Source organism: Hirundo rustica, chromosome 2, assembly GCF_015227805.2.
Source record: "Hirundo rustica isolate bHirRus1 chromosome 2, bHirRus1.pri.v3, whole genome shotgun sequence".
Taxonomy (NCBI): domain Eukaryota; kingdom Metazoa; phylum Chordata; class Aves; order Passeriformes; family Hirundinidae; genus Hirundo; species Hirundo rustica.
The window spans coordinates 85160198-85180058 of NC_053451.1; the positions used below are offsets into that span (position 1 = coordinate 85160198).

Here is a 19861-nt window from a genome sequence, read left to right on the forward strand (position 1 = left end):
TTTATTTTAAAATGCTTCACTGAAAGCCATCCAGGATTTGAACCCAAACTCCTTCTGGAAGCACTCTATGGAAATGCAATATATAATCTTCCTCACTGGACCCTGCTGTGCTTACTCTGAATAAATCAGGCTCTGAAACAAAGACTATGATTTTGTATGAAGTATCCTTATCTATTAAAGATATCAGGGAGAACACGAGTAATGCTATAGAGAATTACAATAAAATACTAGCACTGAAAACAGAGAATGGTCTTGACAGTAAAATGGCCTTCTATAAAACCCCATCTGTGATGAACAAATCAAACGTCAGATCTGCACAGACTGTCAGGCACCTTCTGTTCATGACCACTGCAAACTTAAAACCACATTAAGAAAAGAAAAAAATGAGTGAAATTCCTTTTCCAATACTCCTCTGCAAGCTACTACCAAAACTGACTGATGCCACTGCTCATTCACCACGTCTCACCCAAATGCACATGCGAAGAAAAATAAATGGATTGTGTCATCTCTTAAAAATGAAATGAAAGCCGATACTTCTTCTTGTGACACTCTCCATCCTTTCAGGCTCTTTGATCAACTGCTTACAAACTCCCACCACGGGTTAGTCACTTGTCACAGGCATCTAGGCCATGACTGGGAACCACACCTCCAGAGTTTAAGTAAATTATGGGTTAACTGTTCTTGTTACAATCAAAGCCCACTTTATGCTGGATTGCCTGTAATTGCTTCAGTTGTGAGGCTTCCCCTGCACTCAGCAGAACTCAGCAACAGGCTTTTCAGTTCACACCCATCACTTAGGGAGTCAGAGGACCCACTGCACAGAAACACAGAGCTATGATTTTTTTAAAAAGCAGGAGGGAACTACTACGTCCTGTCTTGCCCACAGTAGCATATTAAATCTTTTACAGCAAACAGAGTGGAATGAGGGCCAACATCCTCTCGAACCAGACAACAGCTGGAATTACCTAGATTTTGGTGTCCCTCCCAACCCATCTTGAAGGTCAAGTTTGAAATTCCATTGTCAAACACTTGAGTTTATGTGAAACGTAAATTATGCAAGAGTTTTTCCATCATGTTAAGGGTCAAATCATCTTTTTATTCCCCTCTGAAAGGATCCATTAACATCTATTCCCATAAGCACTCCCAAGCATTAAGGCTTACTCTGCTATTGTAGCTCTCATGTACAGACCCTCAGCAAACACATTTACGACGCAGCAGGTTTACACCTAAAATCACCTCATAAATGATAAAAATTTAAATTCTAATGTGACCTATTACAAGTGTAATACAGCCACATAGTATCCGAGCATAGCTTATCTTTGTATGGGTGTTTGACAGTATGTGCAAAAGACTGCCCATTTACAGGGGATGATGCTCCAGGAACAGAATTTGGTGAGCTCATCCTGGAAAGGCAGAATTCTTCTTGTTAATACATTGCAACCTGGGCATGAAGTTTCTGAACTAAGCAACATACCTTATAGAGAAACTCGTAGAAACTTAAGGCAGGTTTACTTTGGATTTTGGTTGGTTGAGGGATTTTTAACAGCAAAGTAAACAAAAGGCAACATAAATTTCAAACGGAAATGAAACTACAGTTCCAGGCACATATACCAACTGGACTGAGAAACTTAAAATGTTAAAAATACTGCGATAGGAATATGTGTAGAATTAAATCTGTAGTTCTTAAACATCCACATATTCAGACAAGCAAGGCAGTAAATTCTGATGTCAAAACCCCCTACTCCCTAAAACTATTTTAATGAATTATCCAGGACTCAAGCAAATTACATGTACACTTCATTTAAGTAGCCATGAATCTTCCTGGCCTCCTTTTACAAGCATGTATAGGAAAAGCCAGGAAGTCGGATACTAAATCAACGCTACCTAACATCATGTCTCTGACAGTATCTCATGAGCCAGAAGAATGTGCAAGAACATGTCAAGTTTCCTTCTGGTTGCTAATCAGACATAAGCTTTGGATTTTGGGGTTAATCCTAACAATCAATTTTTAAAGTGGCATTAATTTATACAGATATTTTAAAAAATCTGTACTTGCTATCATCTGTCCAATTCTTTTTTTAATCTTGTTTAATTCTCAGTCTCAACAACTTCCTGTAGCAGATGAACTTCCCAGTCTAATTGCATGAAAAGGATATCCTTTTAATTGCTACAGATTTTCTAACTTTTGGCCTCATTTATCAATGCTCATGGCTGCCTTTTCTCTCTCTCCAGTTCTTCCATCACAAGGACATGCAGGACTGAAGCACTCCAGCTCTGCTGTTTCCAACCCATTCATACTTTACTGTTATGCCTGCTCGTTCACTTCAAAGGTGAAATAGTTCAGCCTTTTCACAAGTAAGCTTTTCCACACCCTTCTGCATTTGGGTCACCTCTTCCCAAAGAGTTCAAAGAGCCTGAGACAGTATCTCAAAGAAAAAAAAAAGCATCACAGAAGTAACTGATGAGTTTGCACCTCCCATCTTACATATATTTTTTAAATCAACTCACCCAAGCAGGCTAAAAAGTAGCTCATGGATAAGGCATGTTTGCCAGAGGTCTTGAGAAGCCTGTACACATGTCCCAGATAATTCAGAATTTTCTAAGATAAGCATGCACATAAAAATGACAGTCCCTTATTACACACGGTACATGCAAAGCAATATAATTTGACCACATTGCCCATTCATTCACAGAACAAAATCAAGCACTTTCAAACTGCAAAAAGAGTCCATTTGCTGCCAAGAGTCTAGCCTTAGAGGGTGCTTCTAAGGATCAAGACCAACAATTTATGTGGCAGTTAAATGCCACTAAAAAGAGTTTCACGTACCCAAGTAATGAATGCAGACCATTTACTTTTGGGAGATAAGCTGCATTTCACATGATAAAACAGCTCACAATCAGCAACGAGGAATTAAAAACTACTCTTGCTGTGAGACTCAAAACCCTATTTGCAAAGAGAAGTAAAATATTGCCATGTTATATGGAAAGGGTTTTAAAAACAAACACAATGCTAACTTAACTTCTTTGCAGTTTCAAGAGGGAGACAGGATTGAAAAAAAGATATACATAAATTAGTGTCATAAAGATCTTAGGCTCTTTTGTGATCCCACAAGCATAAGGGAAAAGACATGGTCAGTCATTCAGGACAGTCCAGCTAATGGGTTTTCCCTGCAAAAATGATTCCCACTACTCTGCCATCATTTTCTGCCACAGCTTTCATGGAGACAGGAAACTGCCAAGTACAGGCTTCATGCTGAGCCAGACATCCAAATGCCTCCTACCCTGCTGCTCTCACACAGCCTGCTGCAGAGGGCTGTGAGTCCCTCCTGTCTAAGCTTAAATCCACTGAGGGGCAACACCACAAATGGTATGTGGCCAACATCATCATAAGTCTCCAAACCAGCTATGACTTTGCATTACTGGTGTGCCTCTAACCTCAACACTGCTAATTTATTCGTAGCAAATACTAAAGCTAATTGGATTAACAGGATTTTTAAGTCACCATTTCAGTAGTTTGTGAGAGACTGTAATCCAGAAGAGAAGCAGCAAGAAAAGAGACACAGCCTTGCTTTTGACACTACCTACAGAAGCACCACAGTCTGAAGAAGCCTCATTAGAGGCTTCCCTTATTCTCACTTTCTTCTCTAAGGAGGGGACTGGAGTAAGTTGAAACCAGGTACAAGGCAGTAACATCCCTTCTGGATTGATACAGTCTCTGGAAATGGGCTTGACATTTGCTGTAACATGACACCTCTTGGCCTGGCAGTAACACCAGATGACCCTCCTCCACTGAGGCCATTCCCAACCCCCCCTGGATTCCAAAGCACCTGGAAGGCAGTTCCAGGCAGAGCAGTTCTCAGATGCAGCCACTCATCACTTCTCAGAGGCAACCTTAGAGGACACCAGCATATTTAGATAAGTCCTGAACTGGCACATGCACTCACTACTTACTTGTTGTAGTACCAAACCCAAGCTTTTATTTGGAGAGCACCCAGGTACTCAGCTTGGGCTGATGATGGTAGAGGAAGGAGAAGAAAGCCTATGTATTCACATCCAATTTATTTGAAAAACCAAGGCTTACTAGCATGAAAGAAAAATTAATGCATGAAGACCATGAACAAAAATATTCCCAAAAAGCTATTTATAGCTTTGACCTTCTAGATTTTCTGCATCGCTAACTCAAGAAACAGCCTGCTGCCTGGCAAGCAGAGGTGAATGAAAGGAGAGCAATGCCAACTTGTTACAGAGAGGCCTTGCTAAAGAGATGCTGTCAGCCTGAAAATTTAAATTTCTATCTGATAGATATTAAACAACTATTACTACAAAAAGCTTGTGAGATTACAACATGATTTTTGGAAGGGTGTGTAGTGGGGTCCCTTTTCAGTATTTGCTTTGCACCCTTGTCACCACTTGATGCATAAATAATCAATTTCAATGCTCTGCTGACAAAAGCATTTCACATAATACACTTCCCAGCATATGCTTTTCAAGAGGTTGGAGGGAGTGCTTGCTTTTAGAAGAACAAAAGCAAAAACATAAAGAATAGCCAGAAGTCTTACGTACAAGCGGTACAGTACTACTGTCACCTTCTCTTCCATTCCCTTTCCAGGAGAATTGAATTTGTTTTAGGGATCTTTTAGATATTATACTCAGGAGACTCTTTCTAATGAGGATATATTCTAAAGTTTGGGATTTCTTTCCCTTTTTTTTTCCTTCCTTTTTTCCCCTCAAGAGGAGCATCTTAAATCAAATATGACAAAGAGATTCCAGTATTACTAGAAGGATTACATTATTAACAGAGTTTTTAAATTTCAAGTGTACATTCCAGATTTTGTTCTTCAAAGTTTCGTATTTTCAAGCATTAAAGGAATCAAGATTTTGCCTCGGAACTGGTAAAAGGCAGCAAAGATTATTTCAAAAGGAGGAACTGAAAACATTGCTCATTTTAATTCCTAGAAGAACAGAACACCTGTATGCTACATAGCTGGACCACATCTTCATAATTATTGTTTTAATGGACATACACACCTAGAGAAAGAATGGAGCAAATTGAAAGAAGGCTGATAATAATAGTAATAGGACAATCCCTAAGATGAAGAGTTACAAGAAGAAAACTGGATGGCTGGGCAGAAAGAAGGGATTGGCAAAGGACTAGCACTGAGGTGAAAGGACTAGCACTGAGGTGTATTTTAAACAGCAACAAGCCTGGCAATACATGTGCTTCAGCTCTCATTTGCACAGCTTGACTGGTAACAAAGCTACTGCCTAGGCACACATGAGCAACACTTACAAGACCTCAGTAGCCACAAGCTGTTTTAAGATTTAAATTCGTACAGAACCATAATCCTCATAACAACATGCTAAGGGCAAAAAGCTTAGTGGGTATTTCTTAATCTTCTTGGTGGCTGCAAATAAAACACTATGTAGCTAGTTCTAGTCAAATTTATGTTTTAGAACCTTTTTTACATCTTCTTTTAAAAATAAGTGAGTTCCCTTGAATTAACTTGCAATAAGAATTAAGCTTCCAAAGAAATTACACATTCTGTATCATTTACCTTGTTCTTACCACACCAAACCCACCTAGTTAGCAGCATTTAGAAAAGAAGCAGGAAGCATGTTCGCTGAATGGCTTAAGCTATAGGAGCATAATCTACATATTTCACACAACCTTGCACAGCAGTAACCACTCAGGTAAAAAACTGCTGGTATAGTAAACAACTTCTGGGAAATAACTTTAAATTCTGTAGAAATAAAGTGGGGTTTTTCAGTCTTTTTTCAGCAGTGATATGAAAATTCTGAAGGACTCATTCAGAGGAAATGTGATAACAAGGGGAATTAGCTACAAGAAATATTTCTCCAATTTGCAGTTAGTATCTGACTTCAGCCCTTAAGAAAACAAGCATAAAATCCGGAGAAGGCACCCAACAAATCTTCCACTAAGAGGGGCTACTAATGGAACGGTCAACAGGATGGCTTTGGACACTGGATTGGGCATAAATGTCAATTTATTATATGGGTCAGTACAGGCCCAGTGACAGTGGTGGTAAGTGTTGAGGTTATAACAGGTGAAGATGGCAGAGTAAACAAAAAAGCTACACTGACAGTAAAAAGCCAAGAGTAACAAAATAGCAGAGCAAACACTGTATATCCTACCCACCTAAGTGTCCCACTGTTCAATCCTGAAGCAGAAAGACAGTATCCTTCCCAAACATATATATGAACCACTTCATATATACTTCACTGTGCTATGCTCATATACACTTCACTGTGCTATGCTCTCAAATTGTAAGACCATACCAGCTTTTGCCAATTTCAAAATGATATTAAAATTCCAGGGAAAGAATGAACTACATGTTACTATCTGCAAATCCTGTAAGTCATTTTGGTCAATTAAACACCACAGTGCCTGTAATACTCACACAATGAGGAAACTGCAGGTTCACAGAGAATTTGACAGGTGACAAAAGGACTCACCAGCACGAGATTCACAGCTCACTTCTTCAAGGCTTAGAAACATGAAAACTGTATGAAAGAAAACTACCAGTGACCAACCCAGTTCTTACCTCAGCAGGCTTCTTTTGTTCATTTGCTGGTGTTTTTGACTTGCTCCTGTATTTAGAACAAGAAGAAAAGGAAGTGGAAGGACCTGTTAAAAAAAAATAAAAAGAAATAAAAAATTATCATTATAGCTCGGTTCAATTCATTTAAATTTTCCAGTAAAACACAAGGCACTCTAATCTCTTAAATTATAATTTTTTGACAAGATGTGGGAAAAAAAAAACAACTGTTAGGCAGTCTGTAGGCTTAATTTCAGCTCCTCCTGTTCCACTCATTCTTTATAAAACCACAGCACACCAAGTTTATGGGTACATTCTGCTCTGCCCAATACAAGCATGAGTAAACAGAAACAAGCAGACAGACTGCTTTCCTTCATTAAGTTCCCTTTTAACAAAGTGGAAGGAAGTGTGAAACTGTTTGAAAATGCTCAGAAAAAAAAAAACAAACCTTGAAGAACAAAGCAATGATACTAAAATGTGCTAACGAGAGATGTAAAAAACCCCTGGTGTGGTATCTTAGATGTTTCTGGCAAAATGTTGTTTCAGCAGAGGATACATCAATGACCTGCCGTGAATACGACAGTGAATCGTTACCTATAGAGCTTTTAGACAGGCACAGGTTTATAAGAAACAAACAAGACCCTGCCACACAGGGTTATTCTGTTTGGGTTTCTTGGGAAGATATTCAGGTAGAGGTCTGCCAAGGAACACTTAAAATGAAACTTTACTAAATTGTTGAACAGACCAAAGTGGAATAGGTCAAGAACCAGTATGAGATAATATAACGATCAATATACTGATTATAATTCTAACACATTAATGCTCAAGTAACTTGCCACCCCCAACTATTTTAACGTTGAAGCTCTGCATACCATGAGACAACAGGATTCTTTTTAAAAAAATAATCAGAGAATAGAATCTCAAGCAGTAAAATTTCTCTTGATTTACAAACTTCTTCTTGCCAACTGTGAATGAGAAAGATATAAAAGTTTCTCTTGAAATTCTAAGTATACTCAAAACTTCCCTTATAAGACCCTTTACCTTACTTTCCTCCTGTAACATGATTCAGAACACCAAAGACCATAAATGCAAAAAGAAATCAATCAAGAAACATATTTTTTTTAAATTTTAAGAGGTGAAGCGGTTTGCCCTCAAACCACAGAAGGAAACCACAAGGGGGTGACAGACCAAAGAAACACTAGCAGGTATTACTTACTCTCATTGTCTGAACTATCACTGGTGCTTAGATGCCTGTGGCGTTTCATCCTGACGCATCCTAAAGAGAAAAAAAAAAAAATAGTTGATGACAATCGTTCTACCAGAAAATCACCGGGGCTGCTGGCTGATGCCAAGTTCTTCACACTAAAGGCAAAGCTCCTCTGAAGAGGTTTCAGGCATAGAAATAATCCCAATTCAGTCACCATGTTTTATTTCTGCAAGCAACTATTAGATCACAGTACTGCTTGTGAAACCGAGCACCCTAAAAACCAGCATGCCTCTGCTGGGTAGAGCTTGCTTTTCATTTTGCAGAAAGAAGTGCAAGCCGCCAGCTGATTCCCGGCAGGGCATGAGCGGTGCACTGCTCGACTCAATGTCCCATCTGTTCAGCTGCAGGAAGAGTTGCCATGGTGGCAGCAGCTAGCTGAGAGACGGGTGGAGGCCAGGAAATAAAGTGGATGCACAGCAAGGCAAGGATTTAGAAATATAACACACCTTAAAAAAACAAAACAAACAAACAAACAAAAAAAAAAAGGCACAAAGAAACCTTAAGGCATCCATGCAAAGCAAAAGGCAGATTTTAAATAGGGACAATCATAGAAAGCAGTACTGATGCCATTTATCACCATTTATTTCACAAGCAATGTGGTTTTCAGAAGTTTGAGAAGTGATCAAGAGTATCACCGAGAAATACTTCACTGGCACTGCGCCAGTTGCATTAAAAAAAGTATTCTACTTTTCAAATTTCGTTTTTGAACCTGTAATGCTACAGAGAGAACTTTCTGCACCTCTACTTAATAAAAGAAAAATCAAACCAGTTATCAGCTATATACTCTAAACAAGTGCCAAGAAAAATCCATACACCTTCTTATTAGTCCTGCCACTTTATAATATTCAATGTTACATTTGTTAACTAAGGTTCAATAGCGGTTTACAATTAATAGCAGTAAATAAAAGTCACCACTATGTTTGTAATGGATTGAATGAGAAAATCAATAGAGAAAAGAAGTAAAAAGTAATTCTGCAGGAATATACAAGTACTCTATTTTTTTTTCCCTGCTTGTTTTTAAGCAGAAGATATACTCAAGTAGGTTAGAGATAGCTGAACCTGAAATGTCTGCAGTACTCTGAAGTGCTAGCTTGGCTACACCTGAAATGTAAGCAGCTTCATGGCTTAAACATAACCACATGCCATTAAAAAAAGACACGCAGCTGAATATCCCATTTGATAAGCACTCCACATTAGTTACTGTACAATGGATCTTGAGATTATCCAAATACCACAGGATAAACAAGATCTCCAGATAAGGGAAGCCTGCCTAAAGGCTTTGAAGAGATTGAAATTGAACTGTTTGCAACACAAGTGTTTAATTTAGTGGAAAATTTCAGCAGTCCTTGTATTTAAGAGAGTGAGTTTACTGAATCTAAATGCAGTGATCACTCAAAGTTTAAATCAATCCTTTCAATCTGTTATTAAAAAAAATACATTGTCCACACTCATGAAAGCTGACAAAGGAAGGGATGCTTCCAGTTTTCAAGAAAGCAGATACAGAACTTCTGAGTCAGGTATTTAACCAGGGGTGAAGACAGAAAGACACAGGACAAAGGTCATTCGCATCATCACTTAAGCAAGGTATAAAATTCCATTACACAACAAATAATCTCACATGAATTTACCTTCTCACAGCTCAGGCAACATAAAGGAGACAAGGCAGTCATGCTATATGTGTAGACCAGTGTCCAAGAAAAGAGTGACATCGAAAATTAAATGACCCAAACACCACAGGGCTTTGCTTCCAGCAAGCAACGTAAGACAACTTGTACAGATGAAGAAACTTCCATGAAGCTCTTGGACAAAAGCTGTTGGACATGCAGAAGGCACTCAGGTCAGAAGGACATGTCTTTGTACGTGTTTTGGGGGCATCAGACTTGAAGCTGGCTGCAGGGTACTGAAGGGAGGTCTAGAAGACTACTTTCATATTGTCAGCTTGTGAAATTTAAAGGCATGGATTTTAATCAAGAGCAAATAAAATTGTACTGCCATTTGAGAGCTTGCACTCCAGGCCAAACCCAGCCCCTTGAAGCATGCAAGTCTCGCTAAAAAAAAATGCAGATTCTGCCCATGACAACTTATCTGCTAGCAGGCTTCATTTCCAAACAACCTGGCTTAAAGACCATCAGGTACATTTTAAGACCTTGGGAGACAACAAAAAGAAGCATCTAGATGAGCCAAGCAGTATTCCCACTTCCATTTCTTAGCAATAAGCAACCACTTCCATTTCTTAGCAAGAAATGGAAGTGCTTGCTTCTTGCTTTGGTTTTATATTCAGGTGAATTTTTGAGCAATTGTTAAAAGGTGCTGAAAGCTCATGGCAGGTGATTCCCATCTCTTAGAGTCTATATAAACATGCAGCTAGAAAACCTTTTCACTCTGTACTAAGGACAGCTATCTGCAGAGCAAAACATGAACATTCAATTAAAGTAGGGTCAAACATGAGGTTGAGAGAGACAGCTACAGGATAAAACACCCAGGAAGCCTGGACTTCTGCCTGGGCAACTGGGAAAGAAGAGCAGAGATGCCTACACTTCAAAGACAGCTTACACAGAAATGGCAAGTCTAACAGAAACTTTAGAACAGAAAGCACACCTCTGCCAACAACTCCAAGAGAGTAAAAAACAAACAAACATTCATTAAACAAAAGTAACAAGCTGTTATTTGAGAACTGGGTTTGTAGCAGCTCAGGCAAGAGATTTACACCTCCATGATAGCAGACAGAAAGACAAAAAGCAGTCACTGAAGGCAAAAAGCCCTGAACAGTAATAGCACTGGATTCCTCCCTGATTTTTTCAGCGATATTAACCACATCAAGAGTGTATAAAAATCCACAGAGTTACATCAAATTACAGGAGTGTTGTGTTTGGTAAGTCAGGTTATTTGAATGCCTAACAGGCTACAAGTTCACCCTATGTCCCCACACGATGCAGGAGGACCCAGAGCCTCAGCACCATTCAGCAGAGACCACCTCTAGTGGCGATTTCACTTTTCTTTTTAACAGAGAACCCCTTTGCTGTACCCTTGTGTGCACTGGGACTGCCACACAACTTCCAGCTCACTTCCACCCCAAAGCATGAGGGCTCATTAGAAAGGCTCCGTGACAATGATGCTTTCATTCCCTGGACACTAGAGAGGGATCCCAAAGTGACATCCATTCAGTGGGAAAGCTCCTGCCTCACTTCACCTGCCTTTGAAGAATGAAAAAGAATCAGAAACTGCTCAATTCAGAAAAACAGGGGACACCCCCCCCTCCTCTTCCTCCCCTGACCCCTCCAATGACAATTGATGTCAGCTTTTCCCAGCTTCAGTCCAAAATCCCCAAAGCAGACTGGCCTCCTTCAGTTTGTCCAGGCATTTTGCAAATGGGCACAATGAACTTGACTGAATAGACTTAAGTTTTAACATTTACATTTCTAGCAGTTCCAGTGTACAATCTAAGAGAGTGTACAGCAACTCAAGACTGAAACGTTGTTGCAGAGCAAAAGAGATGTGGCTCTGCGCCCCCCCCCCCCCCCCCCCCCCAAAATGCCTGGAGAAAATCCTTGTTTCTCAGTCACTGGATCCTGATTCTCAGTACCTTAGAAAGTAAGTAGAGGTGCTGTCGCTATGGACTTGAGGAGTGCTCAGGCATTATAGGCAAGCGCAGATTACCTCAAAGATTATCATTAAAATTACAAACATAATACACTAAGTGGTTGTGCGTGTGTGTGTCCCTTTTTTTTTTTTTTTAATCCACAGAATCCACAGAGGGACTAACATCTTATTAATCACTTGTATGACAACGTATACAAATTCTAAATATGCCCACCCTTAAGGGATCTTCTAAATGAAAACTGAAAAACAGAAGCAGCAGTGAGAAATCATCATTGTCACAAGGAAAAAGATCTTTAACTCTCCAGGCAATTACTGCAATGAAACATTTGCTGGCATCATTTTTATTATGAATTACTAGAGTTATTCCTAAACTTGAACCGTATTCTGCGCCTGTTGCACTTCTGACTTGCCAAGCCATGGCTGCACATTTATGCCCAATCTGCTTGAAACAGCTTTAGACATGAACTGCAACTTTAAAAAAGAGAAATCACACTCATTGCCTGCCATCACCTTAACCAAGTGAATGCAGGTCAAGATGCCCTGAACCTTCTTGTGTGTTTAAGCAGAAAACAATCCCAGGACAACCTCTACCACAGACAGCAACATTGTGCTGCCAGCTCTCCCTGGCTTCCAGAAGGCTGCTGTACATATTGGGAATTTTGCCCTGGAGACAGAACCGATGCCTGTATCCAACACATCACTGCACCTTCAAGGAAAGCCAGGAAAAAGCCACCCTGCACTCACCTGGCTGAAATTATAACACAGACCCTAAGCTAAGAAGAATCAACACCTCAGCTGGCACATGCAAGAATCTCAAGACAGTAACACTCATATTTCCAAAAATCTAAGGGATATGTTTTGTAATTAATGAATTCTAAGTTCCATTTCCTCCTTCTTGCTTATTCACAAGTATCTGCACTGCTAAAGTGAAAGAAACAGCCACTTGCCTCTACCACCATTTTCTCCTGCCCCTGAGGAAAATCAATGCTGCACTGACTTAAGGCACGTCCCACTTTTGAAAAGCTAGTTACCATGGATTACATGGGAAAAAAAAAAAAAAAAAAAAAAAAAAATCACTCAAGCAGCACATGTAAGTAGCAGACAGGTAACAAAATTTCAGAGCCTTATCCAAAACAAAAACCAATTTCAAATACCTGCAGAAACACGACAAACAAATATTTTTTTCATTTTCAATTTGCACCAGAGTAAACAACTAAATTTACCAAATAACCTATTACATTTAGCCTCTTTTTCTAATGCATTCCTCTGGATAGTTCATCAGTAACAGCAGACACAAGGGTGAGATATCACAGAGTCTGAATTTGTACAGCATATTAGGCAAGACATCAGTGACAAGTGCACAAAATGAATCCTTAAAGCCAGCCAAGATTTCTGAACAACACAGTATCTCCAAGGAATAGCAATGCTTCCTGGCTTCAGTTTGTTCAGACAAAGGTTAAATACATCCATACGCTACTCAGTACCTGTTAGGACCTATCAAGATGGAAAAAACAGAACCAGAAAATTCAAGAAACTGTTGAGCAAATATATCTTAGACCTGTGAGTTTTTACGTCTTTGCATCTTAAAATAGCCTGACAAAAATGGAATTGGCCACAACACTGGAAATTTTCAAGTGGGATAAAAAGTAACCTACTTTATTTTATTAAAAAGAAAAACAGCATCTATCTATGAAAGCCAAAGGACATGCTACACACAAATTTCAGATTAAAATTCTGTACTTACATTGTTACAATATGGCTTGTCTTAAAAAAAAAAAAAAAAAAAAAAAAATAGGCAGAGGCAGTAGGTAGCAATTTCCAAGGCTCCAAAATGTGGTTTATGTAACTGTTAAATTTAGATTAGGAAGCAAATTATCTTGAAAGGTCTCCAGGAAATGTAGTACAGTAAAACCATTTAAATAGGTCAGATTTCATAGTCAACTGCCAGGGAAATTACAAAATATGAATAGAGTTAATACAACCTTTCAAATAACTAGAGGAAGAGAGATCACTCGTGTTTAGGTTTTTTATTATTATTTTTAATATCCTATCCTATCAGAAAAAGACCATATAAATTGGAAAAAATACTCACTTAGAACCCGGTGTAGCAATATTTGCTACACTGAAAAGGTTTGAAAGGTTATACAATTCACAGAAGAGGATGTTCAGCAAACAAAGTAACAACCTTAACAATTCTGTGATTGCTTTTTTATACTCCTACTCTGCTCAGGAAGTCCATAACAGAGTGACCACATCTATCCTAGTCTTCCCTAACTCCCAAAATAAAATAATGAATTATTTTGTGAAGATTGTTCTGTGCCCACCAGAAAACATTTTTTTTCATGCTACTATTTCATACTAAGTCTTGATTAACATAATAATCTGTAATTCAACAAAGGAGGAATGCACCAGTTTTTAGAAGCAGTAGTACCAGCAACAGCCAATTCCTTTGTCATCAGGCAATAAATAATTGTAGCAAGCAAGGAAATACACATTACAGGAATCTGGCTAATAACATGAGTCTATATGAAATGCAGCAGCAATAAGACGTAGTCTCAAACTCTGTCTTCCTTGTTTGTTACCTCTTTATGTAAGGCAATTTGGCAGTTGCCTCAAAAAGTGAGAAAAAAAAAAAGGAAAAGAAAAAAGAAGTCCAAAGTATCATATTCCAACACGACTTACCCCTGAAATTGTTACCCCGAAATTCTGAAGTCATCTGACAGATCATAAAACTAGGACGAAGAAACCCCAAATATAATCACACACACATATTCATTGTGGATTATGGGCCAAAAGGGAACCCTGACATCATTTCATGTGCCCTTTTATCATGATGATCCACCATTCAGTCTAGTACAAAGTACTTAACAACCATCGCCTTGTCTTCCAAGTATAAAAAGAGGGTAAGTGATGCTACCTCATATTAATAACGTGCTTTGATGACAAGATAAAATACAGCACACGCCAAGTACCTTTCCTACCTTGAAACAGAAGTACAGGTTTTAATTTCCGGTACCACATCCATGCATTGACCCATTGTGAGGGCAGGGGAGCAGATTTATACCAGAGGCCTTCTAAAGTGCCTCACACCAAGCAGCTTGTTAAAAACCTAAAATCCTCAGAAGAACAAATCACCAGCAACACGTGCAGTGCCACCATTACCTCAACAGAAACTCTCCAAGAGGTTACAAAAAGATTAAACTGTACTGTCTTCCCAGTGCTTTCCTGACATGTAGCAGTGACTGAGCAGCCTTATTTTCATCTTTGAGGCAAGCTACTCATGTTGGCCTGTACACAGAACAGCCAGCTGGGCCAGGCTGACATGGCAATATTTCTGTCCATTAAACATGCCGTTTTAGCATTAGCATCTTAAAGACAATGCTGATCTGGGCAGAGTCAATTAAAAGAAAAATAAACATCAGACTGTCATTAATTCAAGCAAATATACCGCTGTGTACATGGTTCTGAGCTACTCTCTCCTTCAGTCCTCATTATCAATTTTGTACTCCTGAAAAAACATTGGTTTTATACCAGCTGTTTATTAACTATCATCTTCCTAAAACAGCGGCAGAGATTTGGACACACAAAATTATTTCCTTCAAAACACCATATTGCATTTGAATGCCAGTCCGGTTTTAAGATAAAATAAAAAAAGAAACAAACCACCTCCTTCCCTAGAACCACAACCAGTCTGGTGCTGCCTGGCATTGCCACGCTTCACGCCTGAAGCGTGCCCGCCTGGCAGCAGCCCGGTGAACACTGCTCAAACCCTCCTCCCGGCATCACTCCCAGGCAGGGAAAAGGCTAAAATAAGGGTACACCCCTCAGGAAAGGGAGTCATGGCCCTCAGCAGGGTGCTGTGCCTGCCCACCCCAGCCAGGTCCCTCCCTGGGGGAGCAAGGAAGTCCCCAGCATGATGAAATGAGGAACAAGTTCCCAACGGGAAAGTCACAGTGATACTGAACACACAAGCACCACCACCTGCTGAGGTGGCCAGCAGGACATCATCAACAGAGGGATGCCACTACAGCTCTCACTTCCTCTGCTCAGCATCACAAAGCGTCTCTTGTCAGGCTGTTGGAAACAACACAGCAGCTAATTGATCCCCGAAGGAAGTGCCCAGGAGGCAGGGGCCGGCTCACGTACAGCCCTCTAACTGCATGTGCACCAAGAGCCATGGAAAAGCACCTACCCCAGTTATTCACGCTCAGGAAGCTCATCTGCTCGGAAGAGCCCTCAGCTGGGGGGACACACAGTTCTTGACTGTGTTCTGTCTGTTTTACAGGGCTGCCTCGAAAGAAAACTCATACCTGAATTAACACTAAGACATTCAAGAACCAAGGGACAAAAGAAGAAAACCTCACAAAGCCCACCTACTAAATGAAGCTAAGGACAACGTCTGCTTTGAAGAATGATGTGGATACAGTGCTACTAAAAAAGGACCAGAACAGGTCATCATACCCTATGCTAAGCCAGGCAAATAAGGGGCTGGCTGCCCAGGAGATTCGACACCCGAAGACAGCCACGTGCCCTGTATCTGCAAGGAGACTGCAGTCACGGGCATGCCAAGCACCGGCGAGGAACAGGAGCAGCACACGCTTCACCAATATGACTGAGCAGAAAAACCTCTGAGCGCTTAGCTGGGCTTTCTATTTTAAGAACTGGTATGATTCACGTTACCTTGGCTCTAAGTGTTTTTCAGTCTTCACCATATCTACCCTCACGATAAGCTCATATTAAGCAAGCACTGAAAGCCCTGACATTTCAGAGCTGCAGCGCAGAGCAGCCATACATCACACACCAGAGCCTCGGGCATCAGCAGGCAGCTGCATCCAGGTCTCCCAAGCGCATTTTCTGTGACCTTGCCGCTCACTGCCCTTCCTGCTGATGCACGTGTGGAAACAAACAGAACAAAAATCAGAAAAATCCCTGCGATGCACTAAGCATTGGTCTGCTGTTGCACAGTGACGAAACTTGCGGGGGGTGAAGATGGGGGCAAAAAAAACCCCACAGAAGTGTCACTACTTAACTGAAAATTAAGCAATAAGCAGTATTAGACTATTTCAAGTGAAGCCCCACTTTGCCCCATCTGCCTGATGCTGCCAGCAGTTGCCCACTTGTATCTTTTTCGGCTCTTCAGCTGTACTAATGCATGCTTTCATGATAAAATACAGGTGGAACTAGTATCGCAGCTAGGATCACAGGCAGGAAATATTATCAAAGAAGGAAGGATCTAGAAATGTATGCGCTATTTGGGATTATGAAAAACACCTTTTCTATTATTAGCATAGGCAAAAGTTCTTATATCCTACAAAATATTTGCTTAAAATAATAATTTAATTTTTTGTACTTGCTAATAAATACATCGAAGTAGGTTTCACTGTTCTTGCTTTCTTCTTTTCAAAACTCAAATAAAATAATCAACAACAGCAGCCTGCATTAAATATTTTATCTGCTTTGAATAATTTCTTTCTTACTTATAATGCTTTGAAGAGGCTAACTACTTCACTGCAAAATTTTGCATCACCAACGAAACCTGAAGGATTGTAAAATGCAGAAAACATCAATATGCATCTTTATATCCTACTCAAAGAAATTAAGAACACAAATATTTTCCTGCAGGAAATATTAGGTTGAGAATTTCTTTCCTTATCTGACGAAAAATGGCTGTCTACAAGCTGAAATAAACAATCTGGATGCTAAAGTTTTCCCCAGGTAAGAAGAGTGCACTGAGGGGATCACTGGAGAGGAACAATTAAAGGGAAGTACTGTCACAGCCAGAACTCTAAATAGTATTTGGAATATTTCAAATCTAATACTAACATCCTACTACATTTTCTAGCATTTCACACAACATGTATATATGCGATTGCATTATTATTTTGGTTCCCCACATCAAAATACCACAGCATGAGAAAACATTTACTGTAAAGTTTCTTAAAGTACTTTTTAGTTTAAAAAATCTTTTGAACAGACAAAAAATTCTGCCTTAATAACTAGAGATTTAAAATTAATTTTTATGTCTGGTCAAATAAATTAATGTTATGTACAACAATCTGTAATATACAACACATGAAAGGACACAGAGGGTCTTTTAGTCAAAGAGATTTAAAATAGATTTGTTAAAATAAATACCATTCCAGGTTTCTCTATATCACCAAACTGAGGTGGGGAAAAACATTATGAAAGAGATACTGTGGTCAAGTGATGTTTGCCCATTTTTATGTACAAGGAAGAGGCAAAAAAAAAGTATTTTTCTCTGTCATAACATGAGCTGCAGCAATGGTTAAATAAATAACAAACTTGTTCACTGGGGCTGATGCTACGCTGAAAAGAGGAAAGGATGATTCTATTTGCACAAGGTTTCAAAAATGTCACATCTTATTTGGGAAAGCAGTCAAGACATGCATCCTACAAACCACATAAAGTTCAATTTCTCCTCAAATGGCCAAGCTGAAGCCAAAGTAGTTTTGTATTTTTTAATGAGGGGACACTGATGAGGACTGACCATTAACAGTCCTCTAAATTCCTCCTTCCTCTTCTGTCCTGTGGAAACAAACAAGATTTCAAGGAGTAAGATTAGACCATCACTATCCTACTGCACCTAATAGAAAATATGTCCTTCTCCAGCTGCGCTGAAGCTGAACTGATGCAGGTGGTTTCTGGCACAGGAGAAAAGGCGCCAATCCACAGGGTGGATCACAAAGAACATGGGGACTTAAAGGGGTGAGCTCTGAAAGTAGAGGAGAACAGTCTCCATCCCCTGAGGATAAAGAACTATCACAGCTGACCCTCCAAAGCTGCCAAGGTGTGAGGTAATGCAGGTCTCTTGCCCACTCTGCACTCCTGTGCTGGCAGGAATGGAAATGCCTACAAGCCATGGAAGTAGGAAGGTGTTTCACCACTTGTTTATTCATATGGTTACATGGTTGTAAGAGCTGTAAGATGCTGCAGCTGCTGCAATTGAATCCCATGCTGCCAAGAGCAGTACTAAAATCCCTGCTGAGAAACAGGAAAAGAGGTTCCAACTGAAAGTACAACTGTGGAACTGAACAAAACAAACAAAATCACCTTTACATTCTTAAGACTCCATGATGCAATGCAAAACCCGCAGCTGATATGTTTTGTACATGCAACTCCACCTGCTCAGGGAGGTTTTCACAGACCTGTAAAGAAGCTGCCTACTCTGCAGGCTCTTACCTCGCCCAGCTGCAGGACATGGGGCAGACTGCAGCTGCACCAGTTACCAGGGCCTCTGCAAAGGAGAGAAGGCACAATCAAGCCTGCACTTGGACTGGGACAGAATAAAGCCACCCCAGACTCCAGCCATCCACCTCCTCAGCTCTGCAACACCAAAAGTGACTGGCTGTTCACACAGAAGCTGTGATCCTGGAGCAGATCACGGATCAGGCACGTGCAGCTGCTCCATCAGACATCCCTGCAGTGAGGCAGAGTGCTGCTGGCCTGTCCCAACGTCAACTATGGTTTCCAGTTAATACATACACACCCACACCACAGCACCTGTGAGACACCTCTAGGTCTGAAGAAGATGAAAACACACACATAAATTGAATGTCTTCAAAAATATGGTACTTGGACATTCCCAAATCACCTGTAGCAAACTACTGCACATTGATGCGAGAGGCATCCTTCTGGGAAGGCCCAAGAGCAGCGACAAGCGACATGAGCCTGCCTGGTTTCATTTGCTACATCCACTCAGCGACACAGAGAAAGCTTTATGGATGAGCAACGTTAGTGGATCACTCATTCAGGCTAAGTGCAAGGCTGTATCTTCTAGCTCCCTCAAAACCACTGGAGAAGTACTTGCAGAATGTGAACCCCCAACTACAGCTCTAAGGCAAGTTTGCCATGACTTTAGGGTAAGAGATGAAACAAACTGAGACTATCTGTGAAAGGAGGATGCAGAAGAGGGGAGATCTGTTTTAAGCGGCAAAGAGAAGCAACAAAATGAAGAGACTACTCACAGCTTCTCATGGCCCAGGAGGAGACAAGATAAACAAAAAGTTACAGAAGAAACTTTAAGGGAAAGTAAATAAGTGAAGGGAAAAAAAGGTCATTATGTACAAAATTACTTTGAAAAACTCCATGCTATGGCATATTGCAGAGGTTAAAATGCAAACAGATTGAAGAAAATTAGGCAAAATGGAGAACAAGGGCTATTAAACACAATCTCACGTCAATGTGCTGGAAATCCCAAAACCAAAATTTTACAAGAAACAGTCAATAGAACTTAAAATTTTTCCCCTAGGTGTCCACTGCTGACCATTATCTGAGACAGCAACTGGCCTAATTGAGTAAGGTAAATCATCTGAAACCACACATACTCATAACCCATTAATTCCTCTCTGTACTATGGATTTGTTTTTTAATTTATCACTTCCTGACCTGACCTCTGTGGACTACAGATCAGATGGGT

The 19861-nt window shown here is 40.1% G+C and overlaps 1 protein-coding gene across 4 annotated transcripts in view; it reads right to left on the reverse strand.

Moving 5' to 3' along the window:
• Positions 1 to 19861, reverse strand: part of JADE3 (jade family PHD finger 3) — a 65620-nt gene that overhangs the window by 24737 nt on the left and 21022 nt on the right. For 3 of the 4 annotated variants that reach the window (XM_040056301.2, XM_058419429.1, XM_040056303.2), the window contains 2 exons: positions 7774 to 7833; positions 6564 to 6646 (listed from right to left, as the gene is read on the reverse strand). In XM_040056301.2, coding sequence (XP_039912235.1) covers positions 6564 to 6646; positions 7774 to 7822 — 132 coding nt within the window. In that variant the 5' untranslated portion in view covers positions 7823 to 7833. Of the gene's footprint in view, positions 1 to 6563; positions 6647 to 7773; positions 7834 to 18624; positions 18680 to 19861 lie in introns of all 4 variants that reach the window. The other variant, XM_040056302.2, reaches the window with a different exon arrangement.